Here is a 23869-nt window from a genome sequence, read left to right as displayed (position 1 = left end):
AAGTTAGTCTGACCTTCTGTGTTCCTCCTGCAGTTCTCTCCACGGTGTTTAAGTATTTAAAGCTAAAGACATACAAACCACATGACTTTGAGACTATGTTCCTGATCAGTACCAATGTTTAAAAACTAATCAATGGGCTGGAAAATGGCTCATTTATATAGCACTTGTCTGGCATGCTTCAGATCCTGATGCCTGTCCTTGGCATAAAAAAGAAGGGGAAGGACAGAGCATACACCAGATTCCTTTACTGAGTATACAGTAAGTCTCCACCTGCCAGTGTGACACTCTGAAGCACAAACCAGCAGTACCTTCAACGTTTCCCCTGTACACAGTGTACAGATACAGCAGTGGCACCTGACTATAATCCCGACCCTCGGAAGGTTGAGACAAGAGGACTGCCAAGAAGGTAAGGTCAGCCTGAGATAGCCTTGTAAAACAAGTAATGTACAAATGTAATTTGGAACAAGTTCAGAGAGCCACAGGATCTTTTTCTCAATACTCTCCAATACCACCATATGCTAAATTCACTAGAAAATGAAAAATTGATGGTGATAAGTATTCTTTAGTGCCTCAAAGTAAAATAAGATTAAAATCTAGCCTGGTAGGTTGGCATTAACCTATAAAATCAGGAGGCTGAGGTAGGAGAATCACAGGCAAGCCTGTCATACACACTGAGACCCCATCACAAAAAAAAAAAAAAAAAGCAAAAGAAGCCTAATTTAAAACAAGATTAAACTAGGCAAATTGGTGCACACTTGTAACTTCAGGACTCATGAAACTAAGGAAAGAGAATCTCACATTTGAAGCCAAGCTGAGCTACACACTGAGACCGTGTCATTAATAAATAAACTATTGAAAGATTAAGCTTGAGAAGAGAGTCAACCACATACAAACTGGCATTTGCTCAAGAAGGCAAACATTAAGGAAAAATCGGACACCCAGAACAAACCAGTACATTTCAAAATCATGCCAGATTTATATTAAGTGTTTTAAGTAATGACAACAAATGAACAAAATGATCTTAATTATTATAATTTTTAAGCATTAACTTCTGGTACCAGGATGTGAAAGTTTGAATAGGAATGGCTCGGGACTACATGGAGAAATCCTGTCTTGAAAAAAATGAAAAAACAAAAAAAACAACAAAAAAAAAAACAAAAAAACAAAAACAGGCCGTGGTGGTGGTGCACACATTTAATCCTAGCACTTAGGAGGCAGAGGCAGATAGATCTTTGTGAGTTTGAGGCCAGTCTGGTCTAAAGTGTGAGTTTCAAGACAGGCTCCAAAGTTACAGAAAAACCCTGTCTCGAAGGGGGGGGGATAAAACAATAGAAATGCCCCCCCTAGGCTCATAGATTTGAAAATGCTTAGTTACTAGGGAGTGGCACATTTAGGAGTTGAGACTTTGTAGGAGGAAGAGTGTCACTTGGGGTGTGGGCTTTAAGGTTTCAAATGATCAAGCCAGGGCCAATGTTTATCTCTCTTCCTTGATGCCTGCCAATCGATATGTATAACCCTCAGCTCCTTCTTCAGCACCCTTATTTCCTGACCTCTGAACCTGTAAGCCAGTCCCAATTACATGGTTTCCTTTATTAAGAGTTGCTATAGTTGTGACATCTTTCCATAGTAACAGAAACCTTAACTAAGACACAGGAGAAAATTATTTTACCAAAATATACCATCTGCACACAGAGTGCAAATTACACTATATATAAGAGCCTCTCCATTCAATCCCCAAAGTCTAAATAAAATATCCTCATCAAAAGATTAGAATAAAAGGAACATTTTCCTCATGGTTGAATCAAATTCATTAAAATAATTTTGCTTGTTCCACAAAATCCATTACATTTAAAATCTGACTCCAAACACATATGTAAGAAAATTTGGTAATTCAGATAATCAAATAAAACAGTTAACTTGAAAGAAGGAGGGATGAAGATCAGGAGTTCAAGTCCAATCTCAGCTACACAATAAGTCTGAGGGAAGCCTGGATACCTAAGACCCTGTCTCAAAAAACAAAAGAGGGTTTGTGAGAAGGCCCAGGAAGCTGGATCCCCAGAACCCACATAAAGTGAAAGAAGAGAAAAAACACCACCACAATGTTGTCCTCTGATCTCTATATGAACACTGTGGCACAATCATGTCTGCACACATCACACACACACACACACATGCGTAATAATAATTATGTAATATTATGTAAGTAATATGTTTGACATACATCAACTATTTCTGAATGGAGGCAATATACAACTTTGAATAAAAAATAAATGAACAGTATAAAAATGTTTTCTTTAATATTTCTTGTTTCCTTGTTCAGATCTGGAGCACAGCACCTGAGTGAGGACAACAGACATGCACTAAGGTTCCAATGTAAGAGTTTAGGCTGATCTAAAGCACAACAGAAACAGATGATTACAGTGCAGAAGCAATCCTATCTCTCTTTGACAAACAGCTTTTCCTTGATTAAACTTCAGTCAGATTCTCCTAAATCCCTTTGGTAATGAGGTATGAGCTACGGCCAGTCAAAGCTCCTCTCCCATCCACATCTCAGTCACTCTGGGTACCTGGTTAGGCACCTTACCTCTACAAACCCAATGGTATCTCATCATCCTAGCTTGCCTACAGAAGCAGAATCCTGTTAGGTGGCTTTAAACAGAAACTGCCCCTTACCCTGGACATTTCCTCCTAGTAACCTGCCAGCCACTCCCACCTTCCCCACCCTCTCCTGATTCTTTGACTATAAACTCCCATTTTCTTACATTCAGTGTTGTGCCGACCAACCTCTCTTCCCAACTGCAAGCCCTCCTCTAGTAGCTCCTTCTGGATAAAGTCAGTTTTACAATGACTGTCTTTGAAAAGCATTTCAGACATTTTCCACAATTTCTTAGTCCTACTGTAAAACAAGGGAAGACTTAAAGAAAGGAACCACTGCCCACTATCATATCCACAAGCTATTCATAAACTTCATTTGCATCAGAGCCATCAACTGTTGTCTGCTTATAAAGGCTCAGATGGAAAAGAAAAGGCAATGAAGTAAACCAAGTAGGAGGAATAAAAATATTTCTTCCACATTTTTTTCTAAAAAATGCAGCAAGGAAAGAATGTTCAATAAAACACTACACAAGAAAAAACTATATAATAAAACACTCTTGAGAACTGATTGGCCCAAACTCCAATTGGTTAGGTTTTCTTTCTAAACAGAAGACAGAGTGCCACCCACTGACAATTTGGTGAATTTAGCTGAGACGCACACACTTAACTCCTTTCAACATGAAAGTGAGCCATTATAGTAAGCTTAACTCAAGTATTCTTAAATACTCAGATTCACTATCCTCAGAATTCCTATTAGGAAAAGTTAGCAATAAAGTATTAAAGTCATGGAACTCATAACTAACAGTGATGCAACAGATTGTAAAACCCAAGACACTATCACCTGAAACTAATCAGCAAAATGCAAGTCAACAAGCACAGAAGGTTGGACACAAACAGGAAGACTAGTTCCTTCAAGCAACAGCATGAAAAGGAGAAAGAAAAACAGGAGTGAATGCTACTCTTCTAAACTAATTAGAAGATTCTGAGATAGTACACTTAACAGGCTTAAAGTAATCTTGGAAAAATATCTTTGAGAAGAGAATAATTAAATAAGACAGGAGTATTTTTTTTTACTTTCCTTAGATGTGATACATTAAATGATCAAAGAACAGTTTTTATAATAGACAAATAGGAAGATAGAACCCAAGTATGATGGTACATGCCTGTAATAATCCCAGCACTTGGAGAGTAGAGACAGGAAGCTCAAGAGTTGGTCATGAGCTGGAGAGATCACCCTGCAATAAAGAACTCTTGCTGCTCTTTCAGAGGACCCATTTTTGGCACCTAGCACACACATGGTGACTCATAACCATTTGTAACTCAGTTTCCAGGGGATCCAACTCCCTCTTCTTATCTCCTTGGACACCAGAAACACAAGCCATATACACACATACATGCAGTCAAACACTCATATGGATAAAATAAAAATAAAAATTTTAGGGGGAGTTGGGACAATCTGACTATTGCAGTCTTGCTGTTCTGGAACTTGATATGTAGACCAGGCTGCCCTAGAACTAATAGATCACCCTGACTCGATAGATAGATAGATAGATAGATAGATAGATAGATAGATAGATAGATAGATAATAAAATAAATAATAAATAAATCTTAAAAGAAAACAAGAGCCAGCTATGAGACTGGGTCTTTAATCCCCACACTCAAGAGATAGAAACAGATGGATCTTTGTTAGCACAAGATTAGCCTGGTCTATCCAGTGAGTTCCAAGACAGCTATATTGGGTGTGTATGGGGGGGAGGGGGATGATCATCCTATACTACATACCAAGTTTAGGGCCAGCCAAAGCTACATGAGACCCTGTTTCAAAAGAGAAGAGGTGGCATTAAAACATGCCAACAGCTGGTTGCCTCCATAGGTTAAAGACAAGTTCCTAATACTGAAGACAATATGCACTTCAAACATAAAACCCAGAGGACCTGAGCAGGATCTGACTCTAAAGTCTCCTCCTTGAAGACTAGTTTTCATAGGTGGCACACGTCTTCAATCCCAGTACTCGGGAAACGGAGGCAGGTGGATCTCTGTTGAGTTTGAAGCCAACCTGGTCTACAAACAAGTTTCAGGACTGCCAGGGCTACTGTTTGGTATCCAGACAAACCCTGTCTCAGGAGATAGATAGATAGATAGATAGATAGATAGATAGATAGATAGATAGATAGATAGATAGACAGACAGACAGACAGACAGACAGGAAACTAAAGTGCTACTTGAAGACTATCATGTCGTTCTAGTAAGCATTATCAGAGGAAGAGTTTCTGTACTGTAGGTTACCAAAATAAGATGAGGAGCGCTAACTAGCAAAACCACTCTTCACTGTTGTCTTCCTAGTGAGCTGCAACAGCTATCTTGTCCCTCAATGCCACAAGGCTGGATCCTTTCCTGCCACCTACTGCTTACAGACAGTCTGTGTCTGTAGATTCAGCTAATCTAATACACAATGAGAGGTGCTAGTCAACTTTCTCCAAAATATTTCTAGCTCTAGGCATTCTTCAAAAAAAATAAAAAAAACTTTCCATAAAATTTTTGTTTTATACTTTTATTTTATTTTGTTTTGTAGACACAGTCTTATTACATGGCCTAGCTGGCTAGGAACTCACAAGGAAGCTAGGCTGACCTCAAACTTACAGAGATCCACTAGCCTCTGTCTCTCTCATGTGCTGGAATTAAAAGCATATGCCACCATGCCCATCTTAAACATGGTAATTTCTAAGCATGACTCTTCTATTATTTTTGGGACGCTTTGTTTTTGTAATGCTGGGAACAGAATCCAGATCCTTGTACTTGCTAGTAAGCGCTCGAATGCTGTGCTATATCCTCAGCCTAATTGTTCATTTAACAGTTACTGGGCACCAATCACCATGTCCAGTTTTCTAGGCTAATTAGCACAACTACAACAAAAGTAACACTGCAGTGATCTGAGAAAATTAAGTGAACATTCACCACAATGTGATAAATAGTCCAGCAGGTTTAGTATCAGAGGCTAGGTAGACACCTGCATTTCAGACAATAAAGAAAGGAATTAAAACCACACTAGATGAAGATCAACCAAAAGACTTAAGAGGCTGCCTTGACTAAAAACAAGTATCTGAAAATCAAAGCAACATATAAGGAGAAACTATAGTTTTAAAAAGCCAAAACAATTCATACTTTTATTGATGGGTAATATTTAATAAAGGTCAGCTGTAGCCCAGAATGTTCTACACATCTGACTCTGAGAAAATTTTTCATAGAAAAGCAAGTCAAAGTTTAAAACGTTAGAAGTGGAAATAAAGGTAAGGAAATTCAAAGAAAGATCTGAGTAGATAAACTGTCCATTACTTTAATTCTGAATACTAGAAATAAAGCAAGAACAACTGGGAGTTGCAGTGCACGCCTTTAATCCCAGCACTTGGGAGGCAGAGACAGGTGGTTCTCTGTGAGTCTGAGGCCAGCTCTACCTACATAGTGAGTTCCAGACCAACCAAGGCTACAAAATGAAGCTCTGTAGGCCAGATGACTCAGTAGTTAAGAGAATTTGTTCTTGAAGAGAACTCAGGCTCGATTTCCATAGCTCATGTAGTTCACAATCATCTGTTAACTATAGTTCCAATGGATTTGGTGTCCAATTCTGACTTCCAAGAACATCGGGCAAACACATGGTGCACATACATACATGTAGGCAAAACACTCATACATGTTCAATAAAAATAAATCTATAAAATAGTTTTAAAATAAAATAACAGAAACCAAGCTAACATGAAAAAGAACAGCAAAGTAACCAATCCTATGATTATCAAAAAGAATTTCTTTTATACAACATTCTTAGAATACCATGATAGGGTATTTAAAGCAATAGTTAGTAATAAAGATAATAAAATGGAATCCTAGCTTAAACTTTCTAAGAATTACTATCTAGGAAGACCAGCATGGTGCAACATGCATATAACCCTAGCATTTGGGAAGTAGAGACAAGAACAGGAGTTAAAATCACCTTTGGCTGTTTAACATGTCTAAAGCAGGCTGAGCTAGGAAAAAGGGAAAGTAGACATAGAAGAGAAGGGGGAGGGCAAGAAGAGAAGAAAATGTCATAACCCAAGATTTGTACGCCACAACCTCAAGAGTAAGAATCCCAAAAGTACTGTTCTAAAACCTCATCTGTTACTGAAAGACTGAAAATTAATGTGGATTTGTTGTAGCAGCAGCTGCTGTTTCATTTTTATTATGTTGTTGTGTTGTCTAGAGCAGTCTACAACTCCTAGTCTCAAGCAACTCTCTGCCCTTAGCCGGTATGTAACTGAAACTATCTAGACACACCACTGCACCTGTCAAAAATGAATGTATGGAACAAGGGTTTGAAACAGCCCCAAAATACCTGCTTCACTCTTCCCCATTTCCCTAAACTATCCTCAAAAAAGAGGCACTCCCCTGGGCACCAACAACAAAACAAAGTCTTCAGCGACAAAAGATTAGCTTTCTATGGAAGAATAAAGCTTCACAAAGATTCTCTTCTGAAACTCTCGTCTCTGGACTCCCTCCATTAAACGGCCTATTTTCCACAAGCTTCCAGCTCTTCAATTATCCCTTCCCATGTACAGCTAAGGTTTCTCCTTTAGGAATAAATAAAGCATCTCAACTTTACAACTCTTAGAATCAGTCAGGTGTTCTGGTTTAGAGCTCTGCCAAAACATCCTTTATTTTAAACCCACAGAGGAAGAGGAACAAAAGCATGGATGCAAGTGCATCTATACCCTAGAGCTTAAGCAGGAGGAAAAGGAACTGTTAGAAGTTCTGGGAAAGGAGCTTAAGACCGCACACTAAATGAAGAAGTGGAAGAAACCCTCTAACTGTTCAGGGAAAAGCCTGTGCAATACAATACACCAAGACAAGAAAAGGGAATGGCTCAAAGCAAACAACTCCCTAAAAATTCCCTAGTTTTATGGGTCCTATCATAAATTTTTTAATTATGTGCTATTTTTCATAACTACCAAAGGTAAGCAAGAACACCAAAACAAATACCTGAAAATTCAGTGGTATCATATAGTACAGTCTAAATGTCACCATCAACAATACAAAATTGTTATTTTGAAAGGTCAAAAAACAGTCAGATCCAAAACCATACCAAGAACAGTAGAGAAAGTAATACTTGGTAAAGACTAACAAACCTGATACAGTCTGAATGCACTGTGCCCTATGGACTGGCTCAACTATGCGGATAAACCAGCTGGGTGTGGTGTGCACATCTGTAACACTAGCACTTGGGAGATGGAGGAATTCGGTCTTCCTCAACTACACAAAAAGTTTGAGGCCAGCCTGGACTACAAGAGACCATATCTAAAATAAAAATTAAAAAATAAAAAATAAAAATGAAAAGATGAATACTTGATCTATAGCTAATGGTACTATACTTTGCAAAGTTTTAGAGCCTTTGGGACTGTGGACAAGCTAGCAGAGTCAGTAGGGTGGGGACTAGCCTGAGCTCCACTTCCTGACCCATCGGAGTCTGAAGAGCCTGAATAAACTACATATGCCTGCCAACATCCACTCTGGTGCCTTCCCTGCCATGATGGACTGAAACCAAGAGCCAAAAGAACTCCTCCCTTAGTTGTTTCTGTCGAGCATGTCATCACTATGACGAGAAAAGTAACTAATACAATAATCCTTCAGTTACATCTCTACTTCCCATCACCAATGGTCGGAACATGCCAATCTTAATTCCTGAACTTCAACCCTGTAGCTGTTCCTTTTTACCACTGCTTTCCTGAAGAGATTTATTATCACATCTGAACCACACTGACAATCTCAAACCAATTTCTTTGCTTTCAAACTGTTTCCTATCTAGCGAACCTCCTCCCTGACACCTAAGTCATCTTTCTAATCATACCACTGCAGTTTAAAGATGAGAAAGAATTCATGATCTTTCCAAAAACAGCAATACATGTAATATGACAGTCATCTTTATACAAGTAGCATTATTTTCATAATCAAATGTAATTATAACTTACATCATAAAACAGTTTTCTGTCAGCAGCCAGGCGTTTTGACGCCAGTGTCTTGGTAACATGGTAGAAAGTAAGTAGTGCCCTGTGCTGTCGAAGATCATCCTGGACCTTCACAGACTCTACCAGAGTGGGGATCAGCTCAGGCCATTGTCTAGGACAATCCAATCGAGCAACTTTGGCAATCAGTACTGCAATCTGAGTTGCAATCTAAAGGAAAAAAAAGCAATAATCAGAAATAATTATAAAGTCAAGGCAAGGGATAAAAATACACTCATCTTTTAAAAGTATCTCTTAGGAATTAACTATGTTTAACAAATATGATTAAAATCACACTAAACTACTTAGGACAGTGGTCCTCAAAGTACAGTTCACAGACTCTAAAATCTATGAAACATTTCTAATTACACATTGGTAAGCCTTTTTTTTTTTAAATCTCTCTTGAGTTTTGTTGGTGGGGTGACATGTAACTCAAAATGGCCTCAAACTTACAACCTGCCTCAGTCTGTGAAGTATTGAGATTATAGGTGAGTGTCACCATCCCCAGAAAAGTAGGTTTGTGTAACTTTTGCAAAAATAACATATCAAATTGAGTACATGAAAAAGCATATGTGGATATTTAAGCTCTCATTTCAATACTAGACACTCAAGAGAAAAAAGTTACTCTTCTCACTAAATGTTTCTTGTTCTGAGAATAGCTATTGCTCATTTCCAAAAATTATTATTTATACTAAGTATAGTTTATTTTTTAATTCATTAATTCTTTTAAAGTCCTGGTTTTAATTTCGAATACAATCACTATCAACAGATACGCTCTTCTGAGTTCTTCAACTGTAGCAGTATATGCCCGTTCTTTGTCCACACATTTAAGCAGCACTGCCTGAAGAACAGAAAGGAGCATCATCAGCTACTAGATACTTGAGGACAAAGATCCGTGTTTTATCCTCAGACCCTTCCACCGCCTCCAGTAAACAGCACCACTCTCCCTTATCCTCATCTTCTTTGAAAGGAATCATAAAAGAGATACCACTTACTGCAGTGGTTCTCAACCTTCCTGGTGCTGTAACCTTGAGTATAGTTCTTCATGTTGTGGTGACCTCCAAACATTAAATGATTTTCATTGCTACTTCATAACTGTAAGTTTGCTACTGTTATGAATCACAAAATAAATATCAATTTTTTCCGATAGTCTTAAGTGACCCCCGTGAAAGGGATATTCTAACCCCAAGGGGTCACAACCCACAGGTTAAAAACTGCTTACTTAATAGGCCACAATAAAACTACATTAGAAATACAGCTAAATACAGTATTCAAAATTTTCACATCAAATATAATAAATAGTATTACTTTAAAAATACTTAAGAATTTTAAACCTGTACACAAAATTTAATTTACTCTTAGAAGAAAGTTTCACACTGGGAGAAACCAAAAAAATAAAGTAAAACCATATGATCTATGATGTATATGCTACCGGGTACTGGGAGTTGAAAATGTAATGCATACAGAAATCAAAGTCAATCCTGTGTCTTCAAAATAAAGAAGTAGTTAATTGAATTGTTAAAATTCATTGTTGCTGTCTAATACCTCCATGTTTTAGGCATGTAACAAACCGTGTATTAAATCAAATTTATAGAGAGTAAGACCACAATAACCAGGTGTAGTGGCACATGCCTGTAATCCCAGCAATTGGAAATCTGAGGCAGGATGACTTCAAGCAGAAGCCAGCCTGGGATCCGTATGAGAACCTATCTCAAACATTCCTTCCCTAAGACAAAACAAAACAAAACAAAACAAAACAAAACAAAACAAAAACAAAAAAACCTTTTAAGAAATAGAGAAAGGGCAATTATTTTAAGATTTCCATTAAATACTGTCTTAAAAACTAAGGAAGTTGCCAGGCGATGGTGGTGCATGCCTTTAATCCCGGCACTCAGGAGGTAGAGGCAGGAGGATCTCTATGAGTTCGAGTCAGCCTGGTCTACAATGCAAGTTCCATAACAGCCAGGACTGTTTTACAGAGAAATCCTGTCTCAAAAAAAAAAAACAAAAACAAAAATCAAGCAAACAAAAAAGCCCTAAGGAAGTTAAAAAGTATAAACTATACTGCAAAGTAACATGAATTTTGTCATTAACTGTCAAATCTAACCATAATCTTAACAGCTCAAAGTCTAAATCAGCAGAGAAGCTGTGTATAAGCATCACAAACAGAAGCAATGAGTTAAAGGACTCTTAAACTTCTTGGCAGAAGGGAGAGGCATGAAAACATAATCTTATGTAGCTCAGGATGGTCTCCAATTTGCCATGTGGTTAAAGATGAATTTCTGATCCCCTTGCCTTTACCCTCCTGTATGCCAGCAATCTAGGTGTGCACCACCATATGCAGCTAGAATTTTACTTTTAATCCGAAAACAAAATTTTTTTGGTGATACACTCCTTTAATCCCAGAACTCCAAGAGACAGAAGTGGACCTCTGTGAGTTCTATACCAGCCTGGTGTAAGTATTGAGTTCTAGGACAGCCAGGAATTCACAGAGAGACCCTATGTCCAAAAAAAAAAAAAAAAAAAAAAAAAAAAAAAAAAAAAAAAAAGAAGAAGAAGAAGAAGAAGAAGAAGAAGAAGAAGAAGAAGAAGAAGAAGAAGAAGAAGAGAGAAAGAAAGAAAAAGAAAACAAGAAAAAAAAAAGGAAGGGGAGGACATTCCCAGCTCTCATTTCTTCATTTTGTCACTGACCTGATTTATTGGTTCATTAAAGTTGGTGATGAGTCCTGCACGCAATGTTGACTTCTCCTCTTCTGAGAGAGCACTGTAAAAAAGTAAATTTATTATCAAGAAAATGTCACCCAGTAGTGAAGGAGAAAAGAACTGCTATGAATTTTATCAATAAAACACTTTTAAATACATGGCTCCCATTATTTAAATGCTGGCACACTTCAAGTGAGAAGCCTAAACCTTCTTCAGAAGTGAATAAACAAAAAGTACAATACAGTAACAAATCCATAATAATAATGCAATATGTTGATGCTCATCTTTACTAATATAAAACCAGCTATCTACAAAAAAGAATTAACAGTAACACACTTCTGGCTTCTGTCATAAATTCTTTCTATAAAATTTTACAAGTAGGAACTGGAGAGAAGGCTCGTTGTTTAAAAGCACTGCCTGCTTCTCCAAAGGACCAGGTTCAATTTCCAGAACCTACACAACAGCTCCTTGGCATCTGTATCCAATTCCATTAGATCTGATACTTTCTTCTGGTCTCTGTAGGCACTAAGAACATACATGGTACACAGAAATACATGCAAGCAGGAAAAATACCCAGACATATAAAATAAGAAATAAAAGTTTAAATTTGCAGGTAAAGAAATTCAAAGTCAAAGAATATTTGTTAGAAGACTCTTCTAAAACTCAATATAAGCTTGGCGGTGGTGGCGCACGCCTTTAATCCCAGCACTCGGGAGGCAGAGGCAGGCGGATCTCTGTGAGTTCGATGCCAGCCTGCTCTACAATAGCAAATTCCAGGACAGGCACCAAAGCTACAAAGAAACCCTGTCTCGAAAAAAACAAACAAACAAAAAACTCAATTTAAATAGCTGGTGTGACCAGTCAACAGGAAAAGACACTTGCCACCAAGCTTGACAACACAGATTCACATCGTAAAAGGAAAGAACTATTACAAATTGTCCTCCATCTCCACATGTGCACCACGGCATTCAAAAAGCAACACATAAGTGTACACACATACACAAATAAATAATTGGTTTTTTAAAAAAACTAAAAAAGCAAGTTGGCTGTGCATCCTAGTGAGCACCCTTAATCCTAGTACTGTAGAGACAGATGCAAGACAATTTCTGAATTTGAGGCTAGCCTGATCTATGTAATGAGTTCCAGGCCGGCCAGCCAGCCAGCCAGAAAGATAGATTAGATAGTTGAGATGAGATGATGAGATGAGATGAGATGAGGTAGATAATAGATCAACTTAGTCTTCTATTTTACATCTTTGCAAAGGATAAACATAACACTAAAAATAATTTACTACATACAAAGAAACTATAGAGCTAAATAGAGAAGTTACTATAGAACTTATATATTACCGAATTTTAAATTGTTTCAGTATTTTGACTTTTTTTATTTTTATTTGTGCTCATCTGGTTTTGAGACTGGGTCTTATTACATTGCCCAAACTGTCCTCAGGCTCAAAATCCTCCTGCTTCAAGGTTTATAACAAATGTGTAATACTGGTGCGGGAGAATTATCTGTATTCTGTCAATCATTTTATAAATAAAACACTGATTGGCCAGGCAGGAAATATAGGAGGTAAAACCAGACAGGAAGTAGAAATGATGTAATGAGAAGAGGAGAATTCTGGGAAGGAGGAAGTTGATTCCTCCCACTCCTGCCCAGACCACTGAAGCAGCAGGATGTGATCTGCCCCACTGCAAAAAGGTACTGAGCCACATGGCTAACATAGATCAGAAAAATGGGTTAATCAAGATGTGAGAGTTAGCCTGTGAGAGGCTAGAGCTAATGGGCCAATCAGCCTTATAACTTATAGAGATCTCTGTGTGATTTTTCTCTGGGACTAAACAGCTGGGGAACTGGGCAGAAAACAACAACAAACAAGCCAGGCAGCCCTCCATGTTACAGATTGGACAACAAGCAAACAGGCCTGGCCCCTACTCATACATAATACCACCATTACACATGTCGGCTATCTTTTTTTTCCCCTTTGGTATTTTGAGACAGGGTTTCTCTGTAGCTTTGGAGCCAGTCCTGGAACTAGCTCTGTAGACCAGGCTAGCCTCAAGCTCACAGAGATCCACCTGTCTCTGACTCCCAAGTGCTGCAATTAAAAGTCTGCAACACCACCACTCAAACCTATATTACCTACTTTTAAATTAAAAGTTAATCTTCATTTTACTGGTTCCCATTCTACCTATGACAGTTATGAGACAAATGACTTCAGAAAGATTAACCACAAATATTTATACAACTTTAAAAAACTTTTAGGAAGCCGGGCGGTGGTGGCGCACACATTTAATGCCTGCAGAGGCAGGCGAATCTCTGGGAGTTCAAGGCCAGCCTGGTCAACAAGAGCTAGTTCCGGGACAGACACCAAACCTACAGAGAAACCCTGTCTCGAAAAACCAAAAATAAATAAACTTTTAGGACCAACAGGATGCCTCGGTGGGTAAACACCACTCAAGTCTGATAAGTCTGATTTCTCGAAACCCAGAAAAAGGTGGGAAAAGAGAACAGCTCCACAATGCTATCCTCTGATCTCCACAAGCAGAGAATGAAATGTGCACAACCACAGATCAGGCATGAGGCACACATTAATAAATACATTTTAAATAAATTTTAAGCAAAGCATATATTATGAGCTAAATTATATCCCACAAAATAAAATATTCAAGTTCTCTAAGTCAAATATCTTTGAATACAACTTTATTTGGAAATACTATAGTCTTTGTAAATTTAATCACATTAAGACAAAAATCATTTTGCATTGATAAGCTCTATTCTGATACTGGTGTTTTTCTTTTTGTTGTTTTGGGTTTTTTTAATATTTATTTATTTACTTATTATGTATACAATATTCTGTCTGCATGTATGCCTACAGGCCAGAAGAGAGTACCAGACCTCATTTCAGATGGTTGTGAGCTATATTTGGTTGCTGGGAATTGAACTCAGGACCTTTGGAAGAGCAGGCAATGCTCTTAACTGCTGAGCCATCTCTCCAGCCCCCTGTTGTTTTGTTTTGACACAGGGTTTTAATATATAGGCAAGGCTGACCTGAAACTTACTATGAAGTCCAGAAGGCCTTGAACTTAAATCCTATTGTCAACCTCCCAAGTGCTAGGATTATAAGTTCCAGGACAGGCTCCAAAGCTACAGAGAAACCCTGTCTCGAAAAACCAAAAACAAACAAAAAAGTTCTATTAACTTTTTAGAGACTGAATATCAATTTATCTGTTTCCATTTCAACAAGCTAGTATGAGAACATTAAATCAGATCCAAAAAAAGGAAACACATCAAATATTACTTTTTAAAAAAAGAGCAGGAATTAAAAGAAAGACAAAAAGCCTGGTGGCACCAAACAGGAATCCCAAAGCAGATCTACATATGAAGTCCATGATACAGCTATGGTGGCAATGTCTACAATCCTAGCACTTAGAAGAGGAATTTGACAGTAGCCTGCAGTTTGATAGACTTTAAAATAATAATAATAATGTGAATTTGAAAAAAAAATTAAACTAAGAAGAGGGAAAAGTGTTTGATGTGTAAAAAGTTACCAGTGTACTACAGTGGAAAAGAGTGTGTGGTACTATACCTACTTCACATATGCACTGTGAACCACAACCAAGTCTTATTAGCTAACCTGTAAAACACTCCAGTTAAAATTAATTCAGACTATTAATCCCAAATTGAAACTAATAGCATCTACCTATGACCCAGTTAAACTGAATGATATATGAAAATAATATATAAGCTTAAGTCAGGTGATTTTCATCATATGAAGATAATGGTCAGAATAAAAATTTTACCAAGTTAACAGTAAAAGTACAAACTTTGAAGTGCTTCAAATCTGCAGATAAAATCAATTACTAATCTGTCATTTTTGTTTCCTTTATAAGTGTATTCCTCTTCATGCCTACTTTTACCTCAATACACTAAAAGACAATTTAACTATTTAGAACTATAATTCCTTCCTTAACTATTTAATTTAAGCTAGCTTAAGGCAAAATTTAGCCAGGCATAGTAGCACATGCCTGTAGTCTAAGAACTAAGAGGCACAAGCAAGAGCTTCCCTGTTAAGCTCCAGGCCAGCCTGGTCTATGCAGGCTACATATCTAACTGCAGATATATAGCAAAACCCTGTCCCCAAAAGCAAACAAACAAGCACACAATTTCTCACCATTAACTGCTTCTTTTTCTCATCGAATCATCAATTACTCCAGAAATAAAAAGGGTTACCTTCACTTTATAGTCTAAAAACACTGCAGTTCCTTCTCATATCATTCTTGGGTAGGTTTTACAGACAGGCACTTTGAAGTACTCAGAATAAAACAAATTAAATTACTTATAAAAATGAAAACCTAAAGAGCTTTAGTGCCATCTACTGGAGACCACAGCTTATGTAATTTTTCACCAAAATTTATTTTCTAACAGAATTCCAAGGACATATTCAAACTGCCTAGCCATAAATTACATAATATGTTAATCAATTCTTAAGATGAATCTGCTCACTTTACCCCTATATTACAGTTAAAACGTCATGTAATGAAACTGCAAATGTATGCTATCCAACAATTCTTCCCAGAGAAAACACAAAACCACGAAACACAGAAATGAAGATTCAGCAAATAAGAACATAATATAAGATTTCCTTTTCAAAATCAAAACATTTTACTTTTTTTTTTTTTTTTTTTTTTTTTTTTTTTTTTGGTTTTTTGAGACAAGGTTTCTCTGTAGCTTTGAAACCTGTCCTGGAACTAGCTCTTGTAGACCAGGCTGGCCTCCAGCTCACAGAGATCCACCTGTTTCTGCCTCCTGAGTGCTGTTGGGATTAAAGGCGTGCGCCACCACTACTCAGCACGTTTTACTTCTTTAAGATGATTTAGCAACATAGCTTGATCTTCAGATCCTCAGAAGCTGAAAATCAAGACAGGAAGGCAGGCAGGAACATACATACTACGTATGTACGTACGTACACACATGTGGAATAGGAAGATACAAATCTATGAAGGATAACAATAACATTTCTTCGGGAGTTAGAACACTTTTTGGACTTTTTCATTTATGTATCAAATGTTTTGCAAATTTCCATTTCATCCTTGCAAAAATCACGCTAACATCTCTGCTGTCCCAATTAAACACTTGACACATTATTCTGATTACACAGGTAGAGTATTATTTTTCTTAAATTTGGAATGGATTACACTTGGGACTGAGGGAACTTACTGAGGTGCTACACGTCTCCAGTAACGATCAATTCCATGTTTAAAATACAGCACAGCAAGCCACCTGACATTTATATCAAGGGTGTGGTTCGTAAAAATATTCTGTGAATGAGAAAACAAATAATGTTAGAAGGAACATGTAGTCTTCTAAAAGTATAATTAACATACCAAAATAAAGCATGGATTTCTCTAACCGCTTTATTTTTTTAATGTGGGTATGTACTCAAGCATGTGATGCGCATTCATTTTGTGGATGGTTTCATATGGAAGCCAGAGGACAACTCCAGGTGTCTCAGAAATGTCACTGCCTCCTTTGAGACAGGGCTTCTCATTGGCCTAGAGCTCACCAATTAGGCCAGACAGGGACCATCCTGTCTCCAGCCCTACCACACCTGGCTTTTTTTTTTTTTTTTTTTTTAAGTTTTTTGAGACAGGGTTTCTCTGTAGCTTTGGAGCCTGTCCTGGAACTAGCTCTTGTAGACCAGGCTGAGATTAAAGGTGAGTGCCACCACCACCCGGCCACACCTGACATTTTTACACTGAGTTCTGGGAATCAAATTCAGGTCCTCTGTAAGTGATATTTTATTTGTATTTTAATAAGTAAAGCTTGCCTGAAGATCAGAGTGCAAAGCTAAGCCATTAGAGGTCAGGGAGTGGTGGCACACACCTTTAATCCCAGGACTTGGGAGACAGAGGCAGACAGAGCTCTGTAAGGCTATTCTGGCCTACAAAAGATCGCTCCAGAAAGAGATCCAGGTGGTGGTGGCTCACACCTTTAATCCCAGCATTAGGGAAGTGGGGAGAGGAATATAAAGGGAACAGGAACTCACGGGAGCATGGTGTCTGAGGTTTGGTAGAAACTCCTATATCTGTCTCTGGGTTTTTATTATTCATGCTACAGTTATCCAACAACACTTCACCAACTTTACCAAACAGCCCTATGTGTTTGATTTTTGAGAAAATATCTCATGTATTTCATCCTGGTCTCAAACTTGTTATATAGTCAATAATGACTCTGAACTTCGTGCCTCTACTTCCAGATGCTTGGATCACAAAAATGTGCCACCATGCCCAGTTTATGAGATGCTGAGGACAGAACCCAAGGCTCCATGCATGCTAGGCTAGTACTCTAGCAATTGATCTATGACCTCAGCCCAGATTTTTTACTGATTTTAAATTTCATAACTACATATGTCATATGTACATATTCTTAAAATATATATTCTACAATCTAAACTAAGAAAGCAGGCCTACTTAGCCAGATGTTACCTGAAACCTCAGCATCAAGAATACTAAGGCAGGTACATCTCAAGTTTCAGGTCAGCCTAAGATATATAGTGAGACCTGGCCAACCCCATCAAAGAAGATAGCATATCTATTCAATAGCATTTAACTAAGTTTAATCAACAGATGAACATGTAAAGATTCATAATATTCTTTCAAGTACGTTAGAAAATTTCCTTGATAAAAAATCAGAAGTAACAATATATATGCACAGAGAGAAGAGAGAAGATATGAGAGAGAGCTCACTAAAATAAGTATGTTCTAAGTTTAAAAAGAAAACGTAGCTAGGCATGATGCCACACACATATAATCCCAGCATTTAAAAGGCAGAGGCAAGATAATGGCAGCAAATTCAAAGTGTTCAAGTCTAACCAAGAATGCACAACAAGATCTTGTCTCAAAAATAAATTGATAAATAAATAATAGGTGTCTCCACAGCACAGATTCAAAGACCCTAAGGAGCCTAAGTCCCTGGGTTGTTAATACATGTTTGACATTGTAATGGGTAATCTTGACAGGATCCAAAATCACCTGGGACACAAGCCTCCAGGCAAATGCATGTGAGGGATTATCTTGTTTAGGAAGGCCACGAGTCACGCCTGTGATGTCTTATTTTTCGGTTAATTGAGATAAGACCTACTCGAAAAGTAGAAACACCATCTCTGGGTAAATGTCCTGGGCTGTAGAAACAGGAGAAAAGGTAGCTCAGCCTAACCATTCATTGCATTCTGCTTCCTGACCATGGATTCAATGTGACCAAGTACTTCAAGCTCCTGCTAGAATATCTTCCCATCCACTATGGACCGTATTCTTAAACTGTGACTGAACCTCAATCAACTTTTCCTTCCATAAATTGCTTTTGTTAGTGCATTTTAATCACAGCAATAGGAAACACAATATAAGAAAATGCAGTGAAATTGTGTTTTAATAAATAAAGCTTGCCTGAAGATAAGAGTGCAAAGCTAGCCACACAAGTCAGCCACACAGGGCAGGCAGTGGTGATACACGCCTTTAATCCCAGCAGCCACACTAGTTTGCCATAGAAGCCGGACAGTTGTGGTATACGGCTTTAATCCCAGCACTAGAGAGAAATAAAAGGTGGGGTGAGACAGAAACTGTCTCTCTTTTCAGTCTAAAGGTTTCATAGAGGTAAGAGCTCTCCAGTGGTTGGCTGCTTTGCTTCTCTGATCTTTCAGCTTGATCCCCAATATCTGTCTCTGGGTTTTTATTACTCATGCAATATCTGGCGCCCTTATTTCACAGTAACTAGACTACTTACCAAAGCAATCATGCTTCTGGGGCAAGAGAAATGGTTCAACAGTTAATTAAGAACACTTGTTGCTCTTCCAGAGCACCTGGGTTTAGTCCCCAGCATACAAATGAAGGCTCACAACTATTTGTAACTCCAGTTCCAGAAGGATATGATGCAGTCTTCTGGCCTCCATGGGCACTGCATGGGTGTGTGTGTATATATATATATATACACACACACACCCATGCAGGCACACACACTCAAAAAATTTAATCCCGACATTGGGGAGCTAAGACAGGAGGATCACTGAGTTTGAAGTCAACACCTGCCATACAACAAGAAATTGTCTCAATCCCCTCTCCCAAAGAGTCTATACACATATACACAAATAAAACTACTTTTGAAAATGTAGCAATATAGCAGTTAATGTATAAATAACACAAAGCAATACATGAAAATAGAAACAAAGTAAAAATGAATTTAAGCAGTTATTAATAAGTCATATATTCACTCAGGAAGAGCAGGGAATAAGGAGTTCAAAACCACATTAGGCTACATAAGACCCCTGCCTCAAAAACAAAAGAAAAAAAGCAAAGTAAAAAATATAAAAGATCCTGTCTAACAAAAATTTAAATTTCTAGATGGAAAAAAAACTACAGTATTTTGCCAGTCATGGGGGGTGTGTGCCAGGAGGCAGAGACATGAAGATATTCCTGTACTGGCGGTCAGTCTGGTCAACAAAACAAGTTCCAGGCAAACAAGGGTTACATAGTAAGAGCCAAAAACAAAAACAATGTTTTAAAGTGAAATACACGATACAAGGGGAATCAGTTCAATGGTGAATACTTGCCTAGCATGCACCAGATCCTAGGTTTGCTGCCCATCACTGAGAAAAAAAAAGAAAGCACCAAAACAGTACAAGGCTAGGCAGTTATGGAGCTCGCCTTTAATCCCAGCACTGGGAAGACAGAGGCAGGCAGATCTCTGAGAGTTTAAGGCCAGCCTGGTCTACTGGGCTAATTCCAGGACAGCTAACACTGTTACACAGAGAACCCTGTTGCAAAATAACAAATGAAACAAAACAAAAATAGTAAGAGGCAGAGGCAGGCAGATCTCTGTGAGTTCCAGACCAGCCCAATCTATAGAGTGAGTTCCAGGGCAGCCAGAGCTGTTACACAGAGAAACCCTGCCTCGTAAAAAACACAAACAAACAAAACAGAAAAGGTTTTAATTAAATTACAGTAAGAACAATAAAAAGAAAATACCTAAAATCCTGATTCATCAACAAATAACTGTGAAACATTCTCACGAGCCCACATTACCATGACGACAGTGACAATGGCGGCCAAATGTCTGCAGCAGTTTCACTAAACTACCAGACCATCTCCATACTTAAAGAACTAGTAAAATAATGGCACCCCCACTTTACTAAAGACAAACTATTTCAAGAACTACTCACCAGCAACACTGAGTAGAAACCTGGCTGTGTCTCCCACTGCTTCAGCTGCTCCTCAGCGGGCTTTAAAACAGCAGTATCCTGACTGGTGGCCTGGGTTAAGACCTGGAGAACTACAGAGCTGGCACTATTGAGATCCATGGAAGCCTGCAAAGGTAAGTCAGCACATCTGAGTTACACAGTATATGTATTACAAACGGACAGTCACACAAACACCTTCTCCCCACCTGACCTCTACGTTTTCTATACTAGCTACACCATTACTTAAAACTCCCACAATTCCAATTACTTTTACTTAAATTATATTTCTAAAGGACATTGCTTTTATTGTTTCATAAATAAAATAAAAGTAAAGTAAGATTGGAGAACTGACATACACAAAACTGCAAATTTCCAAATTCTGATTAAATACCATTTCCTACCTCAACATCTGTTATCAAAATCATTTTAAAGATAAAATGCAAATGTGAAACATTGCACAGAGAGAGAAACGCATACTCACTAATAATTGAAAAATAAACTAAGTTAACTACAATCCTTGCACATAGCAAGACTCTGTCTCAGAAAAGAGAGAGAGGTAGGAAGATACTGTTACATATTAAATACTGTAAACCTTCCCCAAGGCATATGCTAAAATCTAATGCCTAATATCTTGGCATTTGGAGCTGAGAAGTTACTAAATCATCAGTACAGATCCCTCATGCATAGTTCAAATGCGCCTATATAAGAGGACATTAGAGAGCTGCCTTGTTCTTTCAGCCATATAAGGATACAATAAAAAGTCTGCAACCAGCAGATGGTCCTCATCAGTATCTAACTATGCCAGCACCCTGAGTTCAAGGCTAATATGGGCTGTGTAGTAAGACACTGTCTCAAACTAAAAGCAAGGCCAGTAGGATGGTAACACCAAGCCTGATGTGACCTGCACTCAATTCCCAGGACCAGCTCCCACAAAGTAAGTATCTTATCTAACAAACCAAGAGCTACATAAAGTTAAGAAATGTGTATTCTTAGTCCATATATGCCATCGTAGTTCATCACAGTACAAAGCAAGCAGGTATGCTCACCTGCACAGAGATAGCACTGCTACACTGAGCTGAGCCCACCTACATCAATTACTAAGCAAGAAAATTCCCCCAGAGACATGGCGATAGGGCAGCATGATGAAGGCCAATTCCTCACCTGAGGTTCCCTCTTCCCAAGAGACCAGTTTGTGTCGCGGTGACAAGTGAAGTGAAGCATGACAACCCCTCAACTCAGATTTTCTAACGTCTTAATCTCTCAAGTGTGACACATCATATTTGGCCAAAGATTTCATTCAGTAACAGCTATTTTTCATTACTCTTTGCCAGGTGCTATTCTAGTTTCTAGGATACACTTGGAACAAATTTAAGTCCTTATTCCCTGGTTATTAAATTCAAATCAACAGGCTGTACTATAATGGTCTATATATCCTAACCTCTGCTGTGGGATGATGGTCTTTCTGGACGCTGTGAATAGCTGTTGCTCTCATTGGTTGACAAATAAAGCTGTTTTGGATAGAGCCAGGTGTAAAATCCAAGCAGAGATACAGGAGAAGAGTAGAGTCTGGGAGACACCAGCCAGCTGCCAAGGAAGCAAGACATGTAGAAAATGACGTAATGCTACAGCCACATAGCAAAACATAGATTAATAGAAATGGGTTAATTTAAATGTAAGAGATAGCTATTAAGCCTTAGACATTGGTCAAGCATTTATAAGTAATATTAAGCCTCTGAGTGGTTATTCAGGAACTGCAAGGCGGGCGAGAAACAGATACGTATGATCTTATAGCATTACTTTATCTAAACCCACTTCTTTGATCAAATGAAACAGAATAACAAAACACTTCTGTTAAATTAGTGAAATCTTTCTAGCCAAATATGGTATGCCACAATTGAAATCCCAGCACTCAGAAGACACAGAAGATCACTTCTAGTTTGAGACTGTCACAGTCTACATAGTTAGTGTGTTCCAGACTACCAAGGACTACATAGTAAAACACTATCTCAAAACACAAACAACAATAAAAAGTAACCAATCAATTTTTAATAAATCCTGCTCTCTACATACAGTTGTGTAAATCCACAAAATGCAGCCACTTCTCCCTTTTCAATCCTCCTCAGTCTAACCTTCACAGAACATAATATTATTAATATCAATCCCTGATAATTCCACTTACATTCAGTCTTTAACATGAAACAGCCTATATGAGCCGTGCACCACTCTAAAAGAAATATAGTAAAGGAATCTTTGCATTCAATTCTACAAAGGGAAAAAGACAAGCTAAAATATACCATAAAGATATGGTAAGCGTTACGGAGGAAAAACTCACAAGTTTACACTCTAGCAGGCTTAGCAGAGGCTTTCCCTCACAGAGGACTGAAAGAGCGTAGTCTTGAAAGTTGCATAAGAGACCCTAGATCAGTGAACGCGTGGCTGTCAGACAGGTGAAGGTTACATTCCCTACATAACATGATCCAAACTTATTTTAATCCAATTACTTTTGAAGAATTACAGTTTAGCATGAGACAAGGAAAGGGACTGTGGTGGTCTGAATGAAAATGGCCCCCATAGGCCCACAGGGACAGGCACTATTAGGAAGTGGGGTCTTGTTGAAGTAGGTGTGGCCTTGTGGGAGAAAACGTGTCACTGAGGGTGGGCTTTGAGATTTTAGAAGCTCAAGCTGGGGGGGGGGGGGGGGGGGCACGGGCCTTACTTTCTCTTTCTGCAGCTGCTGCTGACCCAGATGGAGGACTCTCAGCTCCTTCTGCCTGCATTCTGCCATACTTTCTACCATAATAAATTATGGACTAAATCTCTGAAATTAAGTCAACCCCAATGAAATGTTTTCCTTTGTAAGTCATGGTGTCTCTTCACAGCACTAAACCCTAAAGCAGGGGTTTATAGAAAATTAAATTTATCTGCACTTTAAAATGAGAACTACCGACCTCCACAACTATTAGAAAATAAATTTCTAGTGTAATATACCTCCATAGGTAACACAGCAACAACGCCTTTAAGGAAAAAGAAGAGAAAGTCAAAAGTTAATAGTCTCTGCAAGAAACAGAAAAGCATTATTAGGAACATACAAAATTACCAGGCTCCATAGCTACTATTTAAGAAACGTTCATTGTTGGGAGTGATGTGTGAGTAGATATACTAGTGGATGGCCACAAAGATTAAGAGAGTGACCAATCACTTTTTGATGGATTCAAGGTCACTCCATGAGATGGAACCCACACCTGACAATGCTACAGGGACCAAAGTATGAGACTAGAGAGGCCATGGGTCTAGAGGAAAACTTACTGC

At 38.3% G+C, this 23869-nt stretch overlaps 1 protein-coding gene across 2 annotated transcripts in view; it reads right to left on the bottom strand.

Annotated features, from left to right (window-relative positions):
• Ipo11 (importin 11) overlaps positions 1-23869 on the bottom strand; it is a 152536-nt gene that overhangs the window by 123940 nt on the left and 4727 nt on the right. The window contains exons 2-6 of one of the 2 annotated variants that reach the window (XM_050160382.1): positions 21999-22144; positions 20543-20686; positions 16549-16649; positions 11317-11389; positions 8593-8796 (exon numbers count right to left, since the gene is read on the bottom strand). In XM_050160382.1, coding sequence (XP_050016339.1) covers positions 8593-8796; positions 11317-11389; positions 16549-16649; positions 20543-20686; positions 21999-22052 — 576 coding nt within the window. In that variant the 5' untranslated portion in view covers positions 22053-22144. The remainder of the gene's footprint in view (positions 1-8592; positions 8797-11316; positions 11390-16548; positions 16650-20542; positions 20687-21998; positions 22145-23869) is intronic. The other variant, XM_050160383.1, reaches the window with a different exon arrangement.

The sequence above is a fragment of the Alexandromys fortis genome, unplaced genomic scaffold (assembly GCF_014885135.2).
Source record: "Alexandromys fortis isolate MF-2015 unplaced genomic scaffold, M_Fortis_MF-2015_v1.1 scaffold_76, whole genome shotgun sequence".
Taxonomy (NCBI): domain Eukaryota; kingdom Metazoa; phylum Chordata; class Mammalia; order Rodentia; family Cricetidae; genus Alexandromys; species Alexandromys fortis.
The sequence above is the reverse complement of the archived record's forward strand: the minus strand, read 5'-3'. Positions and strand labels throughout refer to the sequence as shown.